This window comes from Protobothrops mucrosquamatus, unplaced genomic scaffold (genome assembly GCF_001527695.2).
Source record: "Protobothrops mucrosquamatus isolate PMUCROS unplaced genomic scaffold, P.Mucros_1.0 scaffold4192, whole genome shotgun sequence".
In the NCBI taxonomy this organism is placed as follows: Eukaryota; Metazoa; Chordata; class Lepidosauria; order Squamata; family Viperidae; genus Protobothrops; species Protobothrops mucrosquamatus.
The window spans coordinates 11,544-32,454 of record NW_015390117.1 but is presented as its reverse complement, the minus strand read 5'-3'; the positions used below and the strand labels follow the sequence as shown (position 1 = coordinate 32,454).

The following is a 20,911-nucleotide window of genomic DNA, read 5'->3' as shown; positions in this document are numbered from 1 at the left end:
TTTGTCATTCACATTTCATTCTGTCCCTCCTTTTGCACCCTTTCTTTAACGATTCTGTTCCACCATTTCTTTGATATTGGTGTAACTCTTGTCCCGCGGCGAGTTGGCCGTGGCGAATTGTCAAAGGCCCTGTTGACTGAGATTCATCCTGTGTTAGGACAATGGAAGGACATGTTTAAAGCCGTGTTTTAAAGAAAGGGTAAATAATATGCTGATAGAAGTAGTCATTGTTGTTTAAAAATGTTTTTTTTAAGCCTCTGATAGTTGCAGAGGAAGTGGGAAGTGGAATAATAACATCCAAGTGGGTAGGGTCAACATTTGCAGCTTTGGTTCAATTTGGGAGCAAATAGATAATCCTCAATTTATCACCCTTCACTTAACAATGGTTCTAATTAACCCCAGCCTCCCAACTTAAGACTGTCTTCCCACCTCTGCAGTCATGTAGTTGTAAATTAGGGGCTTGGCAACCGATTCGCATTTCTGACCAGTGACAGAGTCCTGCAGTCATGTGATCATGATCTGCGATATTTTTTGCCAATTTCTGGTGAAAAGCGCTCCTGGTTAAGTTGAATTTGCACTTCCTGTACGACCGTGATTCAGTTTATGATCATACGACTTGACTTAGAACTGTTGAAAATATGGTCAGAAAAACAATTCGGGTTCTTTGATGACTCATCTTACGACCACAACAACTTACAATGGGAATTCCTATCCCAATTGCAGTCGTATGTCAAGGATTGCCTGTACCTTAAACTTGGAGGCTTACAGCAAGACAGAGGTTGACTTTAAAAGTAGCCAGGGATCAAAATTTCCCTGACGCAGCCAAATTCTTTCCCATTTGCTTCTGTGAATTTGAATCAGCCTTGAGAAAAACATTCCAGATGGTCCTCAACTTACAACCACAACGGAGCTCAAAAAGTCTGTTGGTAAGCAAGACAGTTCTTAAGTGAGTTTTGCCCCATTTTATGACCTTTCTTACCACAGTGGTTAAGTGGATCACTGCAGTAGTTGTTAAGTGAATCTGGCTTCCCCATTGACTGCTTGCGAGAAGGTCACAAAAAGGGGATCCCGTGACCCTGAGACACTGCAGCGGTCATAAGTACGAGTCACTTGCCAAGCGTCTGAATTTTGATCACGTGAACATGGGGATGCTGTTATGGTTATCCGTGTGAAAAATGGCCTCGTCACTTTTTTCAGTGCCGTCGTAACTTCAAACGGTCACTAAACGAACTGTTATGAGTCAAGGACTCCCTGTACCCAGCACTTTCATTCAGCTCCTGATCTTCTTTAGGGTCTTGGTTAACTTGGAGCGTAATTAACAAAAATTCAATTAATGAATTTATTTTTCCAGGAAGCCTCGTTTGAATACCTACAGAATGAGGGGGAGCGCTTGCTTTTGGAAGCCATGGATGAGCTGGAAGTGGCTTTCAACAACACAAATGTGCGCACCGACTGCAACCACATATTCCTCAACTTCGTCCCTACAGTTATTATGGACCCTTCAAAGGTCAGTTGTTCTCCCCTCCCTGATTTTCACCCTCTCTGCTTAGGCCAGTGGTGGCGAACCTATGGCACGGGTGCCAGAGGCGGCCCTCAGAGCGCTCTCTGTGGGCACACACACCGTGGTCCCAGTCCTAGGCCTTCAGCTGGGTTTTATAAAACCTTTTCGCTTTAGGCCTCCGTCGCCATGTGCAAAAAAAAAAAGGTTCAATCAATCAGTCAATTTCAATTTCTCACGAGAAAAAAAAGATCTTGCAAAGTTGGAATTGATTGATTGAACTTTTTAGTCCCACCCAGTCTGCCGTTACCACCGCAGCCACGCCCACCCAATGGGCCACACCCACCCAATGGGCCACACCCACCCAGCACCTGACGATATGTAAGTGGGTTTGGGGTTGCAGTTTGGGCACTCGGTCTCTAAAAGGTTCGCCATCACTGGCTTAGGCAGTGTCGAAAATGTAGTGCAGTTGTTATGCCAAAAGAATTGCAAAACAAGTGTCCAGGCAGGAATCTTTTTTAAAAAAAATGTATTATTTATATCTCATCTTTATTATCTTTAAAAACAACTCGAGGGGGGGGAGGGCAAGTGACTGGCCTATCGTCACCCAGCCGGCTTTAATGCTTAAGGCGGGACTAGAACTCACAGTCTCCTGATGATTGGTCCAAAGTCACCCACTTGTCCTTCCTGCCTAAGGCCGGGACTAGAATGCACAGTCTCTAATGATTGGTCCAAAGTCACCTAGCTGGCTTTCATGCCAAAGGCAGGACTAGAACTCACAGTCTCCTGATGATTGGTCCAAAGTCACCTATCTGGCTTTCATGCCTAAGGCAGGACTAGAACTCACAGTCTCCTGATGATTGGTCCAAAGTCACCTAGTTGTCCTTCATGCCTAAGGCAGGACTAGAACTCACAGTCTCCTGATGATTGGTCCAGTCATCTAGCTGGCTTTCATGCCTAAGGCAGTCTTCTTTCCTCTTCCCCTGTTTACATTTTCCTTGGTGCCACACCTCTAAGATGGTAAGAGACTGGGTTATTTTAATGAAAATCATTATCAGCAGTGCTTTTTTTCTAAAAAAAAAAAAAAAAAAGGTGCCGGAACTCACACATGTCATACAACCCGCCTTGCCTACCCTACAAGGTTCCATCCAAAAAAGGTGCCGGAACTCCGTTCTGGGCGTTCTATGACAAAAAAAGCCCTGATTATCAGTGTTCTAAGGAGTCTTTTCAGCTGAAAAGTGGGACTCTCCCCCCCCAAAACAGTCAATCAATCAATCAATCAGGAATCTAACAATTGCACTGTCTCGATACTGTGGAAAGAGCTTCTATAGAGGGTCCTTGGGAACAGAGACCGTCTGAGTTTCTGAGAGAACACAGGCTCTGCCTTCCAATTGCCTTGTTTTTAATATGCACTATTTACCAAACAGCAGTATATTCGAAAGTTTAATAAAATGGCAGAATAACATGCCTCCGAGCAGTAATCCCCGAGTTGATTTAAGGTGCGCTGGCAGCAGCGAAACACAGGGGCGCGGATGCCGTTTTTGCACATACAATTTTGCTGTTAATGTTTCTCTCCCCATTAAGACTGGGTGGATGGAGGAAGTGAATTTGTGTGACGTCCTCCCAAGGCAATACATTCCCCCCATTCCCTCTTGTGCCTCTACACAGAAACACATACGCGCAATTACCCACAATCTTACACTGAAAATTAAGGTGATCGCAATTGTGCGATCAAATGCGGGACCCCTCTCCCCCCAAAAAATAAGAATAATCAAGTCTCACTGCAGTATTTATTTATTTATTTAACAGTGTGCAGTGGGAGGACTTTCCTCCAGCAAATCATAGGAGGGACTCCTGAACCAGCTTGGTCGAATGGTTTGAGTCCCATGGCTAGAAGCCAGGAGACTGTGAGTTCTAGTTCTGCCTTAGCCGTGCAAGCTGGTTGGATGACTTTGGGCCAATCGCCAGGAGACGGAGTGTTCTAGTCCCGCCTTAGGCATGAAAGGCAGCTGGGTGACTTGGAGTCCCTTTTTCAGTCCAACTGACCTCATGGTGTTGTTGTTTTGGGGAAAATAGGAGGAGAAAGGAGTAGGGGGTGTGTTTGTCGCCTTGAATTGATTATAAAAAACAAAATAATAATAATAATAATAATAGTAGTAATAACAATAACAATAACAATAATAATAATAATAATAATAATAATAATAATAATAATAATAATAATAATAATAATAATAATAATAATAATAATAGTAAAGTTGGAAGGGATTTTGGAGGTCATCTAGTCCAGCCCCCTGCTCAGGCAGGAAACCCTATACCATTTCGGACAAATGGCTGTCCAGTCTCTTCTTAAAAACTTCCAGTGTTGGAGCATTCACCGCTTCTGGAGGCAGGTTGTTCCACTGGTTAATTGTTCTGTCAGGAAGTTTCTCCTTAGTTCTAGGTTGCTTCTCTCCTTGATCAGTTTCCATCCATTGCTCCTTGTCCTGCCTTCAGGCGCTTTGGAGAATAGCTTGACTCCCTCTTCTTTGGGGCAGCCCCTGAGACATTGGAACGCTGGTGTCATGTCCCCCCTCGTCCTTCTCTGCATTAAACTAGACATACCCAGTTCCTTATATGCTTTAGCCTCCAGTCCCCTAATCATCTTTGTTGCTCTTCTCTCTAATAAAGGTGGGATATACATAAATAAAATGGAAATGATTAAATTCAAAAAGGGGCACTCATATTTATTCATTTCAAGAAAGGAGGAGAAAATGAAACAGTCATACACAGGCATAGGTAAGAGATGTCATAAGCATAGATATTCATAATTAGCAAACCTCAAGTTATTTCCTTGCCCTTTTACTGTTACTGTCTTCAAGAAAGAGTGATTGTGAGTGGTCCATGGGCTGCTCTGAGCTTGATTGTTTTCTTGCAGATGTTTCCTTATCAAACTAAGTAACATCATCAGTGCTAGGTGGATAAGGAAACATCTTCAAGAAGACGACTAAGCTCAGAGAGCACCAAGGACCCCTCATTTCAGTCCTGAGCTACAAATATTCTGTTCTCTAAGAATTATTGTCTTAATAAAAAAGCACATCAGTTACTATGGCCATAGAAGTTTTGATAAACTTACTGAGAACCAAGCACTTCAAGGTTGTCTCAATTAGCACACTTTCTTTTTATGTTTTGGTTTTGCTAACCCGCCCCCACTCCTCCAAGAATTTGTTTTCCTCACCCAACCACGTATTAGTGCAAGAATCCAGATTAAAGCTTCTGCAGCAGCCTTTGCTTCCACGCTCAAAAACTGCTTTTATTCTTAGAGAGCTGCTTCTCATATTCAGTGGGAATTTGCCTCTAAATCATTTAATCAGGGGTCTCCAAGACATGTGGACTTCAACTCCCAGAATTCCTCGGCCATTCTGGCTGAGGAATTCTGGGAGTTGAAGTCCACAAGTCCTAAAGCGGCCAAAATAGATAGTCTAAATAGATTTAAATCTGAGGTCTCCTAACCATGGCAAGTTTTAAGACATGTGGACTTCAACTCCCAGAATTCCTCAGCCGGCCATTCTGGCTGAGGAATTCTGGGAGTTGAAGTCCACAAGTCCTAAAGCTGCCAAAACAGATAGTCAAAATAGATTTAAATCAGGGGTCTCCCAACCATGGCAAGTTTTAAGACATGTGGACTTCAACTCCCAAAATTCCTCAGCCGGCCATTCTGGCTGAGGAATTCTGGGAGTTGAAGTCCACATGTCTTAAACTTGCCAGGCTTGGAGACCCCTGATTTAAATCCAATCTTTGATATCCTGAACTCTAGAAGAAAAGCGAAGAGGCCTTTGAATGGCCATTGATTAGAGGCTGTTGAATGGCCTTGCCAGCTTTGTGTGGTTTATCCTCATCCTCACGTTTCGCTCGATTTATTTTTGTTCCCCATTGTGGCTCAGATCGAGGAGTCTGTCCGGAGCATGGTTATGCGCTACGGGAGCCGTCTGTGGAAACTTCGAGTCTTGCAAGCTGAGCTGAAGATTAACATTCAGCTCGCACCCAGCGGCAAGGCTATTCCGATCCGGCTGTTCTTGACCAACGAGTCTGGCTATTACCTGGACATAAGCCTGTATAAAGAAGTGACGGACTCCAGAACTGCNTCGAGGAGTCTGTCCGGAGCATGGTTATGCGCTACGGGAGCCGTCTGTGGAAACTTCGAGTCTTGCAAGCTGAGCTGAAGATTAACATTCAGCTCGCACCCAGCGGCAAGGCTATTCCGATCCGGCTGTTCTTGACCAACGAGTCTGGCTATTACCTGGACATAAGCCTGTATAAAGAAGTGACGGACTCCAGAACTGCGCAAGTACGTCTCCATCAGATGAATGCAGAATTATCATTGGAGAAATATTTCTCTTTTGAGGAGGGCCTCCTTATCTGTGGCTGTCAGCTCCCGGTTCAATACGATAGTCCTCCACTCATTGATTTAGTGACTGTTTGAAACTACAACGGCACTGAACAAAGTGATTCATGACCATTTTTCATACGACTGTGGCAGCCTCCCCCACGGTCGCACGATCAGGATTCAGACGCTTGGCAACTGCTTCACATTTACGACGGTTGCAATGTTTTAATATCCCAGGATCACGTGACCACCTCTTGCGCCTTTCTGGCGATCAAAGTCAAGGGGGAAGCCAGATGCGCTGAACGACCCGTGTTGCTAACTTAACAACAGCAGCGGTTCACTTGACAGCTGCGGCAAGAAAGGTCATAAAATGGGGCAAGACTCCCTTAACGACCGTCTTGCTTAGCAGTGGAAATTTTGGGCTCAGTTGTGGTTTTCAGTCGAGGACTAACCATACAGGGATTATCCCTCAAGCTACAACCAGCCATTCGTTTAGTGGCTATTTGAAGGGACCTGAAAAAAGGGACTTATTTATTTATTAAATTTGTAGGCTGCCCACCTCCCTTTGGAAGCAAAGGCCCGGTGGGGTCAGGTGCCTGTCTTTGCTTTCTTTGACACTCGCTAGCAACTGCCATAACCAAGGGGGAGGGGCATTTGGGAGGGGAAGAGTGCTGGAGGTGTGAAAGAGTGCTGTGGGAATTGGGTGTGTGTGTGTTATGGACACTAACAGGAACTAGAGGTGCCAGATCCAGCCATCTTCCTTCAAGGATGCCAGCCCTGGGAAACAAATTTACAATAGAGCCTGAGACCCTGGGATCTCAAAACATGGAAACTGAGCCTGATTGGACTATTCTCCCAGGGGGGAGGGTTTAGGACAGACATGTCAAACACAAGGCCCGGGGGGGGCGGATGCGGCCCACAAAGTGGTTTCATGTGGCCCGCGAAGCCATCCTGGAAACAGTGAGGGAACGGCCCCCTCTGTCTTGGCCCTGGCCCAGGCCGGCCGGGAGCCAATGTACAATTTTGTGGTGGCCATCTATGCTGAAATGCATTCAGTCTTAGCTCCACAAGGCCATCTAAAAACAGCGAGGAACCAGCCCCTGCTGCGTCGGCCCCGCCCCCTGGGTGCATGCTGGGGAGGTGTCACCCTTTGTGAGGAATGAAGAAATGGACCATGCCTTGGCGCTTGCCCCGGTCCCACCCCCTTCTGCCAGAGACCCTCAGATCTGTCCCACTCCTGCCCAGGCCCCCACAGGCACCCTTGACGCGAACGATGTAGAGCTGGCCATGCCCACCCAGTAGGCCACACCCACTCCATCCACGCCCACCCAGTAGGCCGCACCCATCCTGGCCGTACCCACCCGACCCTCCGAGGGCAACCGCAATGCTGATGCGGCCCTCAATGAAATTGAGTTTGACACCCCTGGTTTTGGACATTGGGGATTGCTTTCAATATTTGATTTTCGTGTGGTTTTCCTTCAGAGTTTGCCTCGCTCAGGCTGCACTCAATGTCTCTAGTAAAAGTACCTTTTCTTTAACACCTATGGAGTCGAGGGTCGTTCTTTCCGAGGGAGCAGGCTGGGGCCAGTTGGACAGGTGGCTTAAAAGATGATCAAAGTGAGAAAATGAGAGCTGGTCCTTACAGCATCCTCATGGATATGACTGTCACAGCATTCCCATGGTCGTGTGATGAATATTTGGGCTCTTGCCAACTGGCCTGTATTTACTAAGTTGCAGCATCCTGGGATCACGTGGTTTGCTATTTATGACCTTCCCAGCTGGCTTCTGACAAAGTCAATGAGGGAAGCCAGATTTGCTTAATTTCTACATCAGGGGTCTTCAAACTTGGTCCTTTTATGACTTGTGGACTTCAATTCCCAGAATTCCTCAGCCAGCGTGCACGCTGGCTGAGGAACTGTGGGAGTTGAAGTCCACAAGTCATAAAAGGGCCAAGTTTGAAGACCCCTGGTCTACATGATTCACTTAGCAATTGCAGCAATTTACTTAACAATTCTACCCCCCCCAAAAAGGTCATATAATTGGGTGCAACTCATTTAGCAACCATATTACTTATCAACGGAAATCCTGGTCCCAGTCGTGGTTGTAAGTTGAGGACTACCTATATTGACTCAAAAGTTCTTACCCGCTTTCCTGATCTGTTGGAATATAGTTTCCAGGATTCTTGGCTAACTGAAGGCTTAAAGCTTGTAGAAAATATTTCTGGACCTAGAGTGTAGCTGAATCCAGATTGAGGGATTAAACAAAAAAAAAATCACGATGTTCTGACTTAATCCTGGATGTACGTTCTCTTCTTTTCAGATTATGTTCCAGGCTTATGGCGATAAGCAAGGGCCCCTACATGGGATGCTGATCAATACTCCTTATGTGACGAAGGACTTACTCCAGTCGAAGAGATTCCAGGCCCAGTCCCTGGGGACGACCTACGTGTATGATATTCCTGAAATGTTTCGACAGGTAAGGACTGTGGAAAGTGTTTCTACTCTCCTAGTTTGGGTTGAGCTCCTGTTACTTGCCCCTGGCATATAAGCGTTGCTTGACCAAGGTCTCTACAGGATTGTTTGGGACGCTACACACCCTCTTCACAATCTGTTTTCCTTGTTACCTTCTGGGAGGAGGGGGCTTTGTGGTATCCAAAGCAGAACATCCAGAATCAGTCTCAGTTTTGTTCCATACAGTATCAATCTTGTGAACTCTCAAGCTTCCTCTTTCCACTATGTATTCAAGATGGGGAGTGATTAATATTTATATGTATTTATATGTAAAGGTGTAGGTATATATTTATGTATATATAGGGCGTGTCTATATGTATGTTATGTATGTGTACACTTTGGAGAGCAGGCAACAGAATTTCATTTTTAATGTGTGCCAGGGTGCCTACAGTAAAAAATGACAATAAAGATTATCCTGTCTGTCTGTCTGTCTGTCTGTCTGTCTGTCTGTCTGTCTGTCTGTCTGTCTGTCTGTCTATCTATCTATCTATCTTATTTGTCCTACCTAGCAGTTGAAAGAATTTAAATGCAAGTAGATAAATAGATACCACTCTGATGGGAAGATAATAGTGTTCATTTAGTCCTGCCAGCCACATGACCACGGAGAAGCTTCTTCGGACAAAGCTGGTTCCCTCAGCTAGGAAATGGAGATGACCACCCCACCCCCAGATTTGGACACAACTGGACATGGGAAACCTTTCATTTCTTTAGTTTTAACTCGGGAGAGATGGAGAAGAGTTAATTCACTAGCCTGTCTCCAATAATGCTCTATCACAGTGGTTCTCAACCTTTCCTTCACCACGGACCCCCCTGTTAAATACCTTTTGTGGCCACGGACCATGGGCACGGAACCCCAAGATTTAATTCGAGGTTTAAATCATAACATGTTTTCAAGCCTTCGCGGACCCCCTATGATGACATCACATCCCCCCCTAGGAGTCTGCGGACCACAGATTTGAGAACGATTGCTCTATCCCAGGGGTAGGCAACCTTGGCTCTTTTATGACTCGTGGACTTCAACTCCCAGAATTCCTGAGCCAGCATGGCTCAGCATGGAAACCTCTCCATTTCTCCTCAGCATGGCTGCCTCAGGAATTCTGGGAGTTGAAGTCCACGAGTCATAAAAGAACCAAGGTTGCCTACCCCTGCTCCATCCGATATATTTAGAACCTGAATATGGGCGGCCATTAAATTTTACAAACGTTTACAAATAAGGAGTGCATTTCTCCCCCCCTCTCCCCAAATGTGCAAGGTCAGAATAAAGAAGTAGGTTTTATTCTGTTGGATTTGTTGGATCCCACTGAATTAAAATGGCATTAAATTGTTAAACGCATTCAGAATTACTTCTGCCGTAATTGTTATTTTTTCAGTCCCGTTACAAAATACAATTCAGCAGCAGGTTTTGGAGGCATTAATGTATGCTTTCTACTTCAATCTAGGTTGACTGAGAACAAGCCATGATATGCAACCCACATTTGATTTTGTCCCAGGTGCAGGCTACAGAATCTTAGTTTTCTTGTTACATTTCAACCAAGCCCCAAAGATCAGCGGGATTAGAAAAAATAATGAAAAGGCTAAACGATAAGCAAAACTTTCCCCCCCCCCTTTTGATTCCTATAGGCTCTGATCAAATTATGGGACTTTATGAAGGAGTTTGCGATTCTCCCTGTTCCTCCTCTGCCTTCTGACTTGCTGACGTATACAGAGCTGGTCCTGGATGATCAAGGCCAGTTGGTACAGATGAATAGGCTTCCTGGAGGGAATGAGGCAAGTCTACCTGTTTGGTTTATTACCTGCTTTTTATACAGAAATCTCAGATCTCTCCTGTCCTCTCCTTCCCTCTCTCTCCTCCTCCCTCTCCCTCTCTCCTATCCTTCTTTCTCTCTCCTCCTCCTCCTCCTCTCTCTCCTTTTCCCTCTCTCTGTCTCCCTCTCTCCTTCTCTCTCTTTCTCCTTTCCTCTCTCCTTCTCTTTCCCTCTTTCCCTCCTTCTGTCTCCACCTCTCTCTCCTTCTTCCCTCTCTCTCCCTCTCCCTTTCTTCCACTCTCTCCCTCCTTTTCTCCCTTCTTTCTCTCCTCCATCCTCCCACCCTCATACTCCTCCCTCTTCCCTCTTTCTCTCTCTCTCTCTCCTTGTCTCTCCCTCCCCTCCCTCTCTCTCCTTCTCTCTCCCTCCCTCTCTTTCTCCTTTCCTTCTCTCTCTCTTTCCCTCCCTCCCTCCCTCCCTCCCTTTCTTGCTCCCTCACTAACTCTCCCTTCCTCCTTCCCTCCTTTCTCTCTCTCTCCCTCTCTCTCCCTCCCTCTCCTTCCCTCTCTCTTACTTCTTCCCTCCCTATCTTAACAACTGTTTCGTTTTGCTGACAAGTTCAAAGCAAGGTTGGGATTTTTTTAAAAAGCAATAAAGTACTTGGCATCTCAAAATTGTTGTTTTTTTTAAAAAAAAAATCCAAATATTGAATCTTCTGTTTATCTTTCTAATATCAAAGATACGAAGCCCTGTGGAATCATCGTCTGAGCACCGTTGTTTGCTTGCAGACCTTTCACTACCCAAATAAGTAAAACCATCAATGCTAGTGAGTGTGGGGTTTATGCCTGTTTATATACAGTAGCTTGTCCTGCCAGTGTTGGTGGGGTCTGGTTTTCTTCTTATTGTTCCTTAATGAGGGTATTGTTCTTTGTTTGATTGTTTGGCCTCATGTGCACTGATGATGTTACCTGGTTGGGTAACGAAACGTCTGCAAGAAAACCACCAAGCTCAGAGAGCACCAAGGACCCCCTCATCTCAACCCTGATCTACAAATATTCTCTTATATTGGAATATTAAGCCATATTCTGGTGCCGACTGTCACTTGTCTTCATATCTGTGTGAACCCTGGAATGGGCGTCGAGAGACCCAGTTTCATTCTTTGTTTTCACTCTGTACTGGGCTTACGGATAAGATATGAGAATAGGGCTAAGTTTAGATCACCGTTTTCACAAACTTGGCAACTTTAGGATGTGTGGACCTATCTCCAAGAATTCCCCCAGCTTATCTTATTATTGTGGTTGGTCACACAATCAGATATTTAGACTGGATTTGGCATTTTTGTTCACCTATCAAGTTCTTCCCAAGGATAGGCAGATCTTGTTGTTTGATGGTGTTAAAATTAAAAGTGCTTTTTTCTGCATGTGGTTAGAATGGAGTATTGCAGGCTAACTTTGCTCACTGCCAGGAGTTCGATCCTGACCGGCTCAACCTTCCATCCCTCCGAGGTCGGTAAAATGAGGACCCAGATTGTTGGAGACAATATACTGACATTATAAACCGCTTATAGAGGGCTGTAAAGCACTATTAAGGGGTATGTAAGCCTAAGTGCTGCTGGAATTGGGTATGTCTAGTTTAATGAAGAGAAGGACGAGGGGGGACATGATAGCAGTGTTCCAATATCTCAGGGGCTGCCCCAAAGAAGAGGGAGTCAAGCTATTCTCCAAAGCACCTGAAGGCAGGACAAGAAGTAATGGATGGAAACTAATCAAGGAGAGAAGCAACCTGGAACTAAGGAGAAACTTCCTGACAGTTAGAACAATTAACCAGTGGAACAACCTGCCTCCAGAAGCGGTGAATGATCCAACACTGGAAGTTTTAAAGAAGAGACTGGACAGCCATTTGTCCGAAATGGTTTTCTGCCTGAGCAGGGGATTGGACTAGAAGACCTCCAAGGTCCCTTCCAACTTTATTATTATTATTACTACTATTACTATTATTATTATTATTATTATTATTATTATTATTATTATTATTATTATTATTATTATTATTATTATTATTATTATTACTGTTGCTATTCTTTGATGGTGTTACTATAGCCATCCACTCCAAAAGACTCGGGGGGGGGCTTACAACATCAAAATACATAATTATAGCTTAGATATACTTTGGCTATGGATTGTCAGGCACTAAAAGACCACATCCACAGGTGATGATCCAGTCAAACTGACTTATTGCTAAACAGCCTATGTACAGGAATCTTCTCAATTAACAGTTAGCACCTATTAAGAATTAGATAAGAGTCTACAGAATTCAAGGGAGGTGAATGTCCTTTGGAGGACATTCAGAATACCCGTAGTCCTCTACATATGACCATTCATTTAGGGACCAGTTGAAGTAATGGAGCTCACCTGTGGCTACATAGGAATTCTAGGCTGATTCCTCTTTTAACTCTGTCCCCAGGTTCTCCCATTGTTTCCCCTACAGGACCATTATCATATAATAATAATAATAATAATAATAATAATAATAATAATAATAATAATAATAATAATAATAATAATAATAATAATAATAATAGTAAAGTTGGAAGGGACCTTGAAGGTCATCTAGTCCAACCCCCTGCTCAGGCAGGAAACCCTATACCATATGGGTTTTTTTAATATTGTTTTTATACCTAGCTCTTTTTTTTTGTATTGCTTTTATTTTTTTTATATTGTTTTCCTGGAATTGTACTAAAAAAAGACCCTACCATTATGTTTCACATTGTGCTTGGTGTGATCTAACATCACTGTTTGGATTACTGGACTTTGTGTATGTGAAGTAGATTGAATTTACTTGAAATAACAGTATAAATATTTGTTACGATTACATTGTGTTGGTTGATTGGATGATTTGTGTAAAGAATAGTTTTATTGGAACACTTTGTGAAGGAAGAGTGGGGAGAGGTTATACAGGTCGTCCTTGACTTACAACATTAATGAGCCTGCAATTATGGTTGAATATCATCCTGGTCATTAGCAATAGCACTTAGACTTATATACCGCTTCACAGTGCTTTACAGCCCTCTCTAAGCAGTTTACAGAGTCAGCCTATTTGCCCCAACAATCTGGGTCTTCATTTTACCGACCTCGGAAGGATGGAAGGCTGAGTCAACCTTGAGCCGATGAAGATTCGAACTGCTGAACAGCTGGCAGTCAGCAATCAGCAGAAGTAGCTGCAGTTACTGCAGTCTAACCACTGCACCAATTTTTCCAATTTAGCACTTTCCAGGTATGGTGAGTTTCTGTTCTTATAATCCTCAATTAGCCAGGATGATCTTAACTCTGAGACTGAAAGAAGACAGCAGGTTTGCAGAGAAAATGTTCTTCCTGTCATTAAAGGGACTCGGGAGTCCTTCCTTTGGAGGACATTCAGAAGACCCATTGTCCTCTACATATGACCATTCAATTAGGGATCATTTGAAGTAATGGAGGTGCTGAAAAAAAAGGGACTTATAACTAGTTCTCGCGCTTATGACCATCACAGCATCCGCACTGTCACAAGAACGTAATTCAGGCACTTGGCATTCTTGATGGTTGCAGCATTCTGCAGTCTTGTGATTGCCATTTGTGACCTTCCAGACAACGTGGAAGCCAGCAGAGTAAGTCACAATCGTGGTCGCGTGGTCCTCGTTTAACGACCACAGTGATTTAATTTAACAACCATGGCAAACAAGGTTTAAAATCGGGCGTGGTCACATGATTCCTTACATAACAAGCGCCCCGTTCAACTATGAATTCTCCAATCCCTATTGTGGTCATAAGTCGAGGACTACCTGCATTGTTCCACCTCATCTTGCATTATAGGGATAGTGGCAGTGTGCACTTCACCTCCTTTAATGTTTTTTAAAAGACATCTGGAAGAGGTCTTTGTCCCAATCAAAATAGACCTGTTTTAAAGTTAAGTTGCAATAAAGGAAAATATTTGTATAATAGAATAGAAATGTAGAATAGAATAGAATAGAAAAAAATAGAATAGAATAGAATAGAATAGAATAGAATAGAAATATAGAATAGAATAGAATAGAATAGAATAGAATAGAAATATAGAATAGAAATATAGAATAGAATAGAATAGAATAGAAATATAGAATAGAATAGAATAGAATAGAATAGAATAGAATAGAAATATAGAATAGAAATATAGAATAGAATAGAAATATAGAATAGAATAGAATAGAATAGAAATATAGAATAGAATAGAATAGAACAGAAATATAGAATAGAATAGAATAGAATAGAAATATAGAATAGAATAGAAATATAGAATAGAATAGAATAGAATAGAATAGAATAGAATAGAATAGAATAGAATAGAATAGAAATATAGAATAGAATACTGTCCAGTCTCTTCTTAAAAATCTCCAGTGATGGAACCCCTACGATTTCTGGAGGCAAGCTGTTCCACTGCTTAACTGTCCTCACTGTCAGGAAGTTTCTCCTTAATTCCAGGTTGCTTCTCTCTTTGGTCAGTTTCCAGCCATTGTTTCTCGTCCTGCCCTCTGGTGCTTTGGAGAATAGTTTGACGCCCTCTTCTTTGTGGCAGCCCCTCAAATACTGGAATACTGCTATCGCGTCACCCCTATTTCTTATTTTCTTTAGACTAGGTTGAATGAGGGGTCCTTGGTGTTCTCTGATCTTGCTGGTTTTATAATAATAATAATAGTAAAGTTGGAAGGGACCTTGAAGGTCATCTAGTCCAACCCCCTGCTCAGGCAGGAAACCCTATACCATTTCGGACAAATGGCTGTCCAATCTCTTCTTAAAAACTTCCAGTGTTGGAGCATTCACCGCTTCTGGAGGCAGGTTGTTCCACTGGTTAATTGTTCTAACTGTCAGGAAGTTTCTCCTTAGTTCTAGATTGCTTCTCTCCTTGATTAGTTTCCACCCGTTGCTTCTTGTCCTGCCTTCAGGCGCTTTGGAGAATAGCTTGACTCCCTCTTCTTTGGGGCAGCCCCTGAGATATTGGAAGACTGCTATCATGTCCCCCTCGTCCTTCTCTTCATTAAACTAGACATACCCAATTCCAGCAACCGTTCCTTATATGTTTTAGCCTCCAGTCCCCTGATCATCTTTGTTGCTCTTCTCTGTACTCTTTCTAGAGTCTCAACATCTTTTTTACATCGCGGTGACCAAAACTGGATGCAGTACTCCAAGTGTGGCCTTACCAAGGCATTGTAAAGTGGTATTAACACTTCACGTGATCTTGATTCTATCCCTCTGATAATGCAGCCTAGCACTGTGTTGGCCTTTTTGGCAGCTGCAGCACACTGCTGGCTCATATTTAGGTGATTGTCCACTAGGACTCCGAGGTCCCTCTCACAGTTACTACTATTGAGCAAGGTACCCCCTATACTATACCTCTGCATTTGGTTTTTCTTGCCTAAATGTAGAACCTTGCTTTTTTCACCATTGAATTTCATTTTGTTAGATAGTGCCCAGTGTTCAAGTCTGTCCAGATCCTTCTGTATCTTAAGCCTGTCTTCTGGAGTGTTGGCTATTTTCTTGCAGATAGCTATTTTCTTGCAGATGTTTCATTACCAAACTAGATAACATCATCCGTGGTGACGGATGATGTTCCTAGTTTGGGCAATGAAACATCTTGCAAGAAAACCACCAAGATCCGAGAGCACCGAGGAACCTTCAATTTTAAATTCCGATATTTGCTTTTAGTCACATATTATTCCGGGCAGGATGTCGAACTGAACTGCTCTGTCCAGACAGAGATAGAGATTTTTAAGCTAATGGAAAATTGGAGGACCGGAAGATTTTTAAGAGACGTCCTCTAAGCAGCTGGACGGCGAAACCCTCGATAACGCTACCGTTTCTCCTTGCACAGCGAGAGCGCGTTCAAGTGCAGCAAGCGGGTTTCTCTTTGCTGGTCTTTGTCTGCCTCTATTTCTCTGCCCCCACCCCTCCCAAATCCACTTCTTAGCTCTCATTTCACATTTGGAGTGGTTGGAGACCAGGGGACTAGGGAAATTCCCAAGGGACTGAGCTGTGTTTGGGCTGAAATTACTAGCGCGAAGCTCGCTTGGCATGAACACTGAGTGTTTATTCTGCCAGTATGAATACAAATAGTCTTATTATATGGGACCCTGTACCCGAAGACCCAGCCATTCACGCTCGCCGGCTCACTCTTTCACAAGCACGCACATTTCTTTTAACCCCTTCCATCCGCCTCGGAGGGAAACCGGCAGTCTCGGCGTCACCCACATTTGTGGAGTTGAGTACATTTTTTAAAAAAAAAATCTGTGTGGGTGCCTATAAATAGCAAACTCATTTTCTTGATGGGGAGCCTTAAGTAGCCCACACGGCACCATCCTGCGTGCACACCAGAGAGGCATCCACATGTTCTGGGTTTTGTGGAAAAACAAAACATCAGTCGATCAGAATAGAGCTGGAAGAGACCTTGGAGGTCTTCTAGTCCAACCCCCTGCTCAAACAGGAAACCCTATATCATTTCAGACAAATGGTGGTCCAATCTCTTCTTAAAAGCCTCCAGTGTTGGAGCATTCACCGCTTCTGGAGGCAGGTTGTTCCACTGATTAATTGTTCTCACTGTCAGGAAGTTTCTCCTTAGTTCTAGGTTGCTTCTCTCTTTGGTTAGTTTCCATCCGTCGCTTCTCGTCCTGCCTTCAGGCGCTTTGGAGAATAGGTTGCCCCCTCTCTTTTGGGGGGCAGCCCCTCAGATATTGGAACGCTGCTATCAAGTCACCCCTCGTCCTTCTTTTCATTAAACTAGCCAATTCCTGAAAGTGTTCTCCATATGTTTCAGCCTCCGCTTCCTAATCATCTTTGTTGCTCTTCACTGTATTGTTTCTAGAGTCTTAATATCATTTTTGTATCGTGGCGACCAAAACTGGATGCAGTATTCCAAGTGTGGTGTTATTAAGGCATTATAAAGTGATACTAATACTTCACGTGATCTTGATTCTATCCCTCTGTCAATGAAGCCTAATTTCTTTTTCATATTTATGCTTGTTTTTTGGGGGACGTGCTTGTGTCTATCTCTGTGCACTTGAACAGAACAATTACTTTTCGATCATTTACTTTACCTTTAGCCTGTTTTACTGGACTGGTTCTGACACTAAACAGTTAAAATTAGGCGGTCTGAATGCCCATTCAGAAAGAGAGAGAGAAAAAAATTGAGGCTGCAGTGGGTGATTTGCAGCCTGCCATCCATCTGTAGTTCCCCCACTACTCCACAGGGTTATCTTCAGACTGAGTGTGGCTAACGTTTCTAGACTCTTTTTTTTTTTTTACATTTCTGAGTTAATTGGGGTTTGTAAAGATGTGCGGGGTGAAAAATGTTGCTGTCCATGAGTGTTCTTTTAAATTGACTGGTATTTTTACCGAGGCCGTCGTAAATTTGAACCGTCGTTAAACAAACAGTCATAAGTCGAGGTCTACCTGCAGTCATTTCTCTAAAGCAGGGGTGTCAAACTCAATTTCATGGAGGGCCGCATCAGCATTGCAGTTGCCCTTGGGAGGGGGCAGGGTGGGTGCAGCCTACTGGGTGGGCATGGATGGAGTAGGTGTGGCCTACTGGGTGGGCATGGCCAGCTCTACATCATTCCCGTCAAGGGTGCCTGTGGGGGCCTGGGCAGGAGTGGGACAGATCTGAGGGTCTCTGCCAGAAAGGGGTGGGACCAGGGCAGAGCCCATCAAGCCGGATATGTGAAGTAGGCGAGGGCCATTTGCTGGCCACTTCCAGGCGATGTTGCATTTCTTCATTCCTCACAAAGGGTGACATCTCCCCAGCATGCACCCAGGGGGCGGGGGCGATGCGGCAGGGGCTGCTTCCTCGCTGTTTCCAGACAGCCTTGTGGAGCTAAGAGTGAATGCATTTCAGTATAGATGGCCACCACAAAATTGTAATTGGCTCCCGGACGGCCTGGGCCAGGGCCAAGGCAGCAGGGGCCGTTCCCTCACTGTTTCCAGGATGGCTTCACGGGCCACATGAAACCACTTCGCGGGCCGCATATGGCCCCCCCGGGCCTTGTGTTTGACATATCTGCTGTAAAGTGCTGGAAGCTGCAATAAAGCGATGCAGCAAAGAGTATTCTGGCTGACTGTGTCCTTTCTCAGAATGCCGCGTTCCTGTCCTTCTACGGAAATTTGCTCCGTCGTCTTTGGATTATTTTAGTTTCGGTCTTCCTTCTTCTTCACTTTCATCCACACGTTAAGAGTTTTCCCCCTAAAGATCTTTCTTATTTTTGCCTCTGTCAGCACAGCATCCTTTTTTTGATCTGCCCTCTGAAACCTCCCTGAATGGGGTTTGATTGCACGAAGACCAGCCTGTCTTTAATGAACGTGCATATAACATAGAGATGACGCGTCTCTGGTTGCCCCTTGGAAGGTTCTGCTTTGGTTGCTTAAATGTGATGAATGGATTTTGGAACCCACGGGCGGATTTTGACAACCGCCAGACCTACTGGTAGGCCTTTCCGTGTGACCATTTAGGGTTCATGCAGATGTAGACGGCTAAGGTGAAGAGCAGACGTCGCTGGCAATCAGAACGGATCGTGAGTAAATTGCCCTTAAAAGTCTTCAATTATTCCCATCTTTGCAAGGACAACCAACCGTGGCTGCAAAAAAAAACGGTGGCTCAACCCAATTTCAGTGGGTGGTCTTTTTCTTCCCTTTCAACGCTAGGTGTCACTCTTCTTCTTTTGCAGCAATTCGGGCTTAAATGGGGAGTGGGGGCGGGTGGGAGAGAGATAGAGAAAGTGAGGGAGAGCGCTCTCATAATTGATCCTCTGCTAGGCCATCTCCTTCATGGCACGTTCTGGCATTAAAGTGCCTTTCCTGGATGAGAATAAATGGTTTATTCCTGGAATGAATGGAAGCAACACCCCTGTGCTGACTTTCCAAGCTGAGTCCAAGGAGAGAATGGCTCTAAGATGCGCACCCTGAGCTGGTTTGTGAACATGGAGCAGGTTAGGCTGTGGTGCGTGCAGGATGTCGGCCAAAAAGTCAAGATGGTGGCCACAACAGTGCAGTGAAAGCTCTGCTTTTTAAAATTTGCAGATTGAAACACGGCAGAACTTTGATTGCGCCGTGACGGCGGCCATCTTGAGTTAGCCATCACTTAGGTCAGCTACGTAGTTCTTCCTCTGGGAGCAGTATCTATTTTAATGACAATTGTATTAAAAACTAGCTGTACCCGGCCACGCGTTGCTGTGGCTCAGTCTGGTTAAATGGAAAAGAAAGAAAAGAGAAAGCGCACGTTTGTAACATGTTTAATTTCACAATGCTTGTGGGTATACAATATTTTTTGTTGTTCCATTGTCTGTGCAGATATAGAGATTGTCTGGTTTGCCGACTCTAGAACACACAACATATAATTGTCCATGGGAGAAGCAATCCGTGTCTAGATCTAAACCGCACAATTCTAAAGATTGGCCCTGAGCTTTGTTGATGGTGATTGCAAACGCCAATCGAATTGGGAATTGCAATCTCTTAAATTGAAATCGTAGCGTGTGTTGCTTTTACGTCCAACAGATGGTGCTGTTTTTCAAAAAAAGCATGTTTTTACCTGTCACAGGTGTGACATCTATATAATAGCAGATATATAAAAACACACGCGTATTCGAATGCAACGTTGTGGCAAAATTTCAAAGCAATCGGTGAAGAACTTTCGGAGATTTAAGATTTTGAACAAACGAACATTTACATTTTTATTTATATAGATTAACAATTAAAAAGATAAAAACTAATACGAAGAAGGAAAAGAATCAAAAGGAAAAAATAAAACGTGCAGGAAAGAAAAAATAGAAAAGGAAGAAAAAAATGCAAATATAAGTAAAGATAGGAAGATTACTATAGAGAGAAGTGACTTCTCTTTCATCACAAGTGTAAACAATTTTAGTGACTTATTAACTTTTCTTAAAATACAACAAACAATTTCTTCTTCTCGTATTCTATCTCAATATCTACAAACAAATCTTTAAAGCCTCATTGTTCAGTCCCAGTCAGCAAAAATCAATTAACGATAATTAGAGATAACAATATATGTATTTAATCTTGATCAAATAAACCAGTTTTATATACCTTCCTTTTACTTTTAACACTCTATCCTAGAACCTCATTTCTTTTCATTTTTTGTTTTGTCCCTTCTCACAAAATTCTTCAAAGCTTTAATAAGCCTCTTTTGTAAATCCAGCGTAGGAAAATTATCCGGGTCATTCTCTTAGTTTGTTATTTGAATATTCCCCCTAGTTATTAACATATCAGATGGCTTTTTTTCTGTCCAGTGTAGCATCTTTTACCATATCATTCTTGTAGCCTGTGATTTTAAAATCCACTTCAAATTAGTCTCAATCGTGCCAGATACAACTTATTAAATTTTTGATAACATCTTTTAAACAGTCTATTTATAGAGATAGGCACTTTTATAATTGATTTCTTAGTCCGTTCTTCAAAAATAACCTTCGGTACAGTATATCCGATGCTAAAAATATTTTGCTTCATTCTGTATTGGTGAGCCAAATTTAATTGTTCTTCTCCTTTAATTGTAACCTTTAGTTCTCCCTAGTTCCCTCTAGTGTCCAACTTTCAAAATCTTTTCAACTGTGGGTTTTAAAAAGAGGATTCTAAACAAAGCATTTTCCCATGGGAAGGATTCTAAAGATTAATTCCAAAATTTTATTTCAAATCCATCTGGACCCTTAGTGCATTTTTAACTTTCAAAAAGCCCTTTTACTGTATATTCCCAAATACTTTTTTTGGTCCTTAATCTTGTATTT

General features: G+C 43.3%; 1 protein-coding gene across 1 annotated transcript in view; it reads left to right on the top strand.

Annotated features, from left to right (window-relative positions):
* Positions 1-20,911, top strand: part of LOC107298682 (acetyl-CoA carboxylase-like) — a 51,336-nt gene that overhangs the window by 19,091 nt on the left and 11,334 nt on the right. Inside the window, exons 3-7 of the mRNA XM_015828058.1 lie at positions 1,352-1,507; positions 5,422-5,629; positions 5,692-5,825; positions 8,184-8,339; positions 9,995-10,141. Of these exons, the coding sequence (XP_015683544.1) occupies positions 1,352-1,507; positions 5,422-5,629; positions 5,692-5,825; positions 8,184-8,339; positions 9,995-10,141 (801 nt within the window). The remainder of the gene's footprint in view (positions 1-1,351; positions 1,508-5,421; positions 5,630-5,691; positions 5,826-8,183; positions 8,340-9,994; positions 10,142-20,911) is intronic.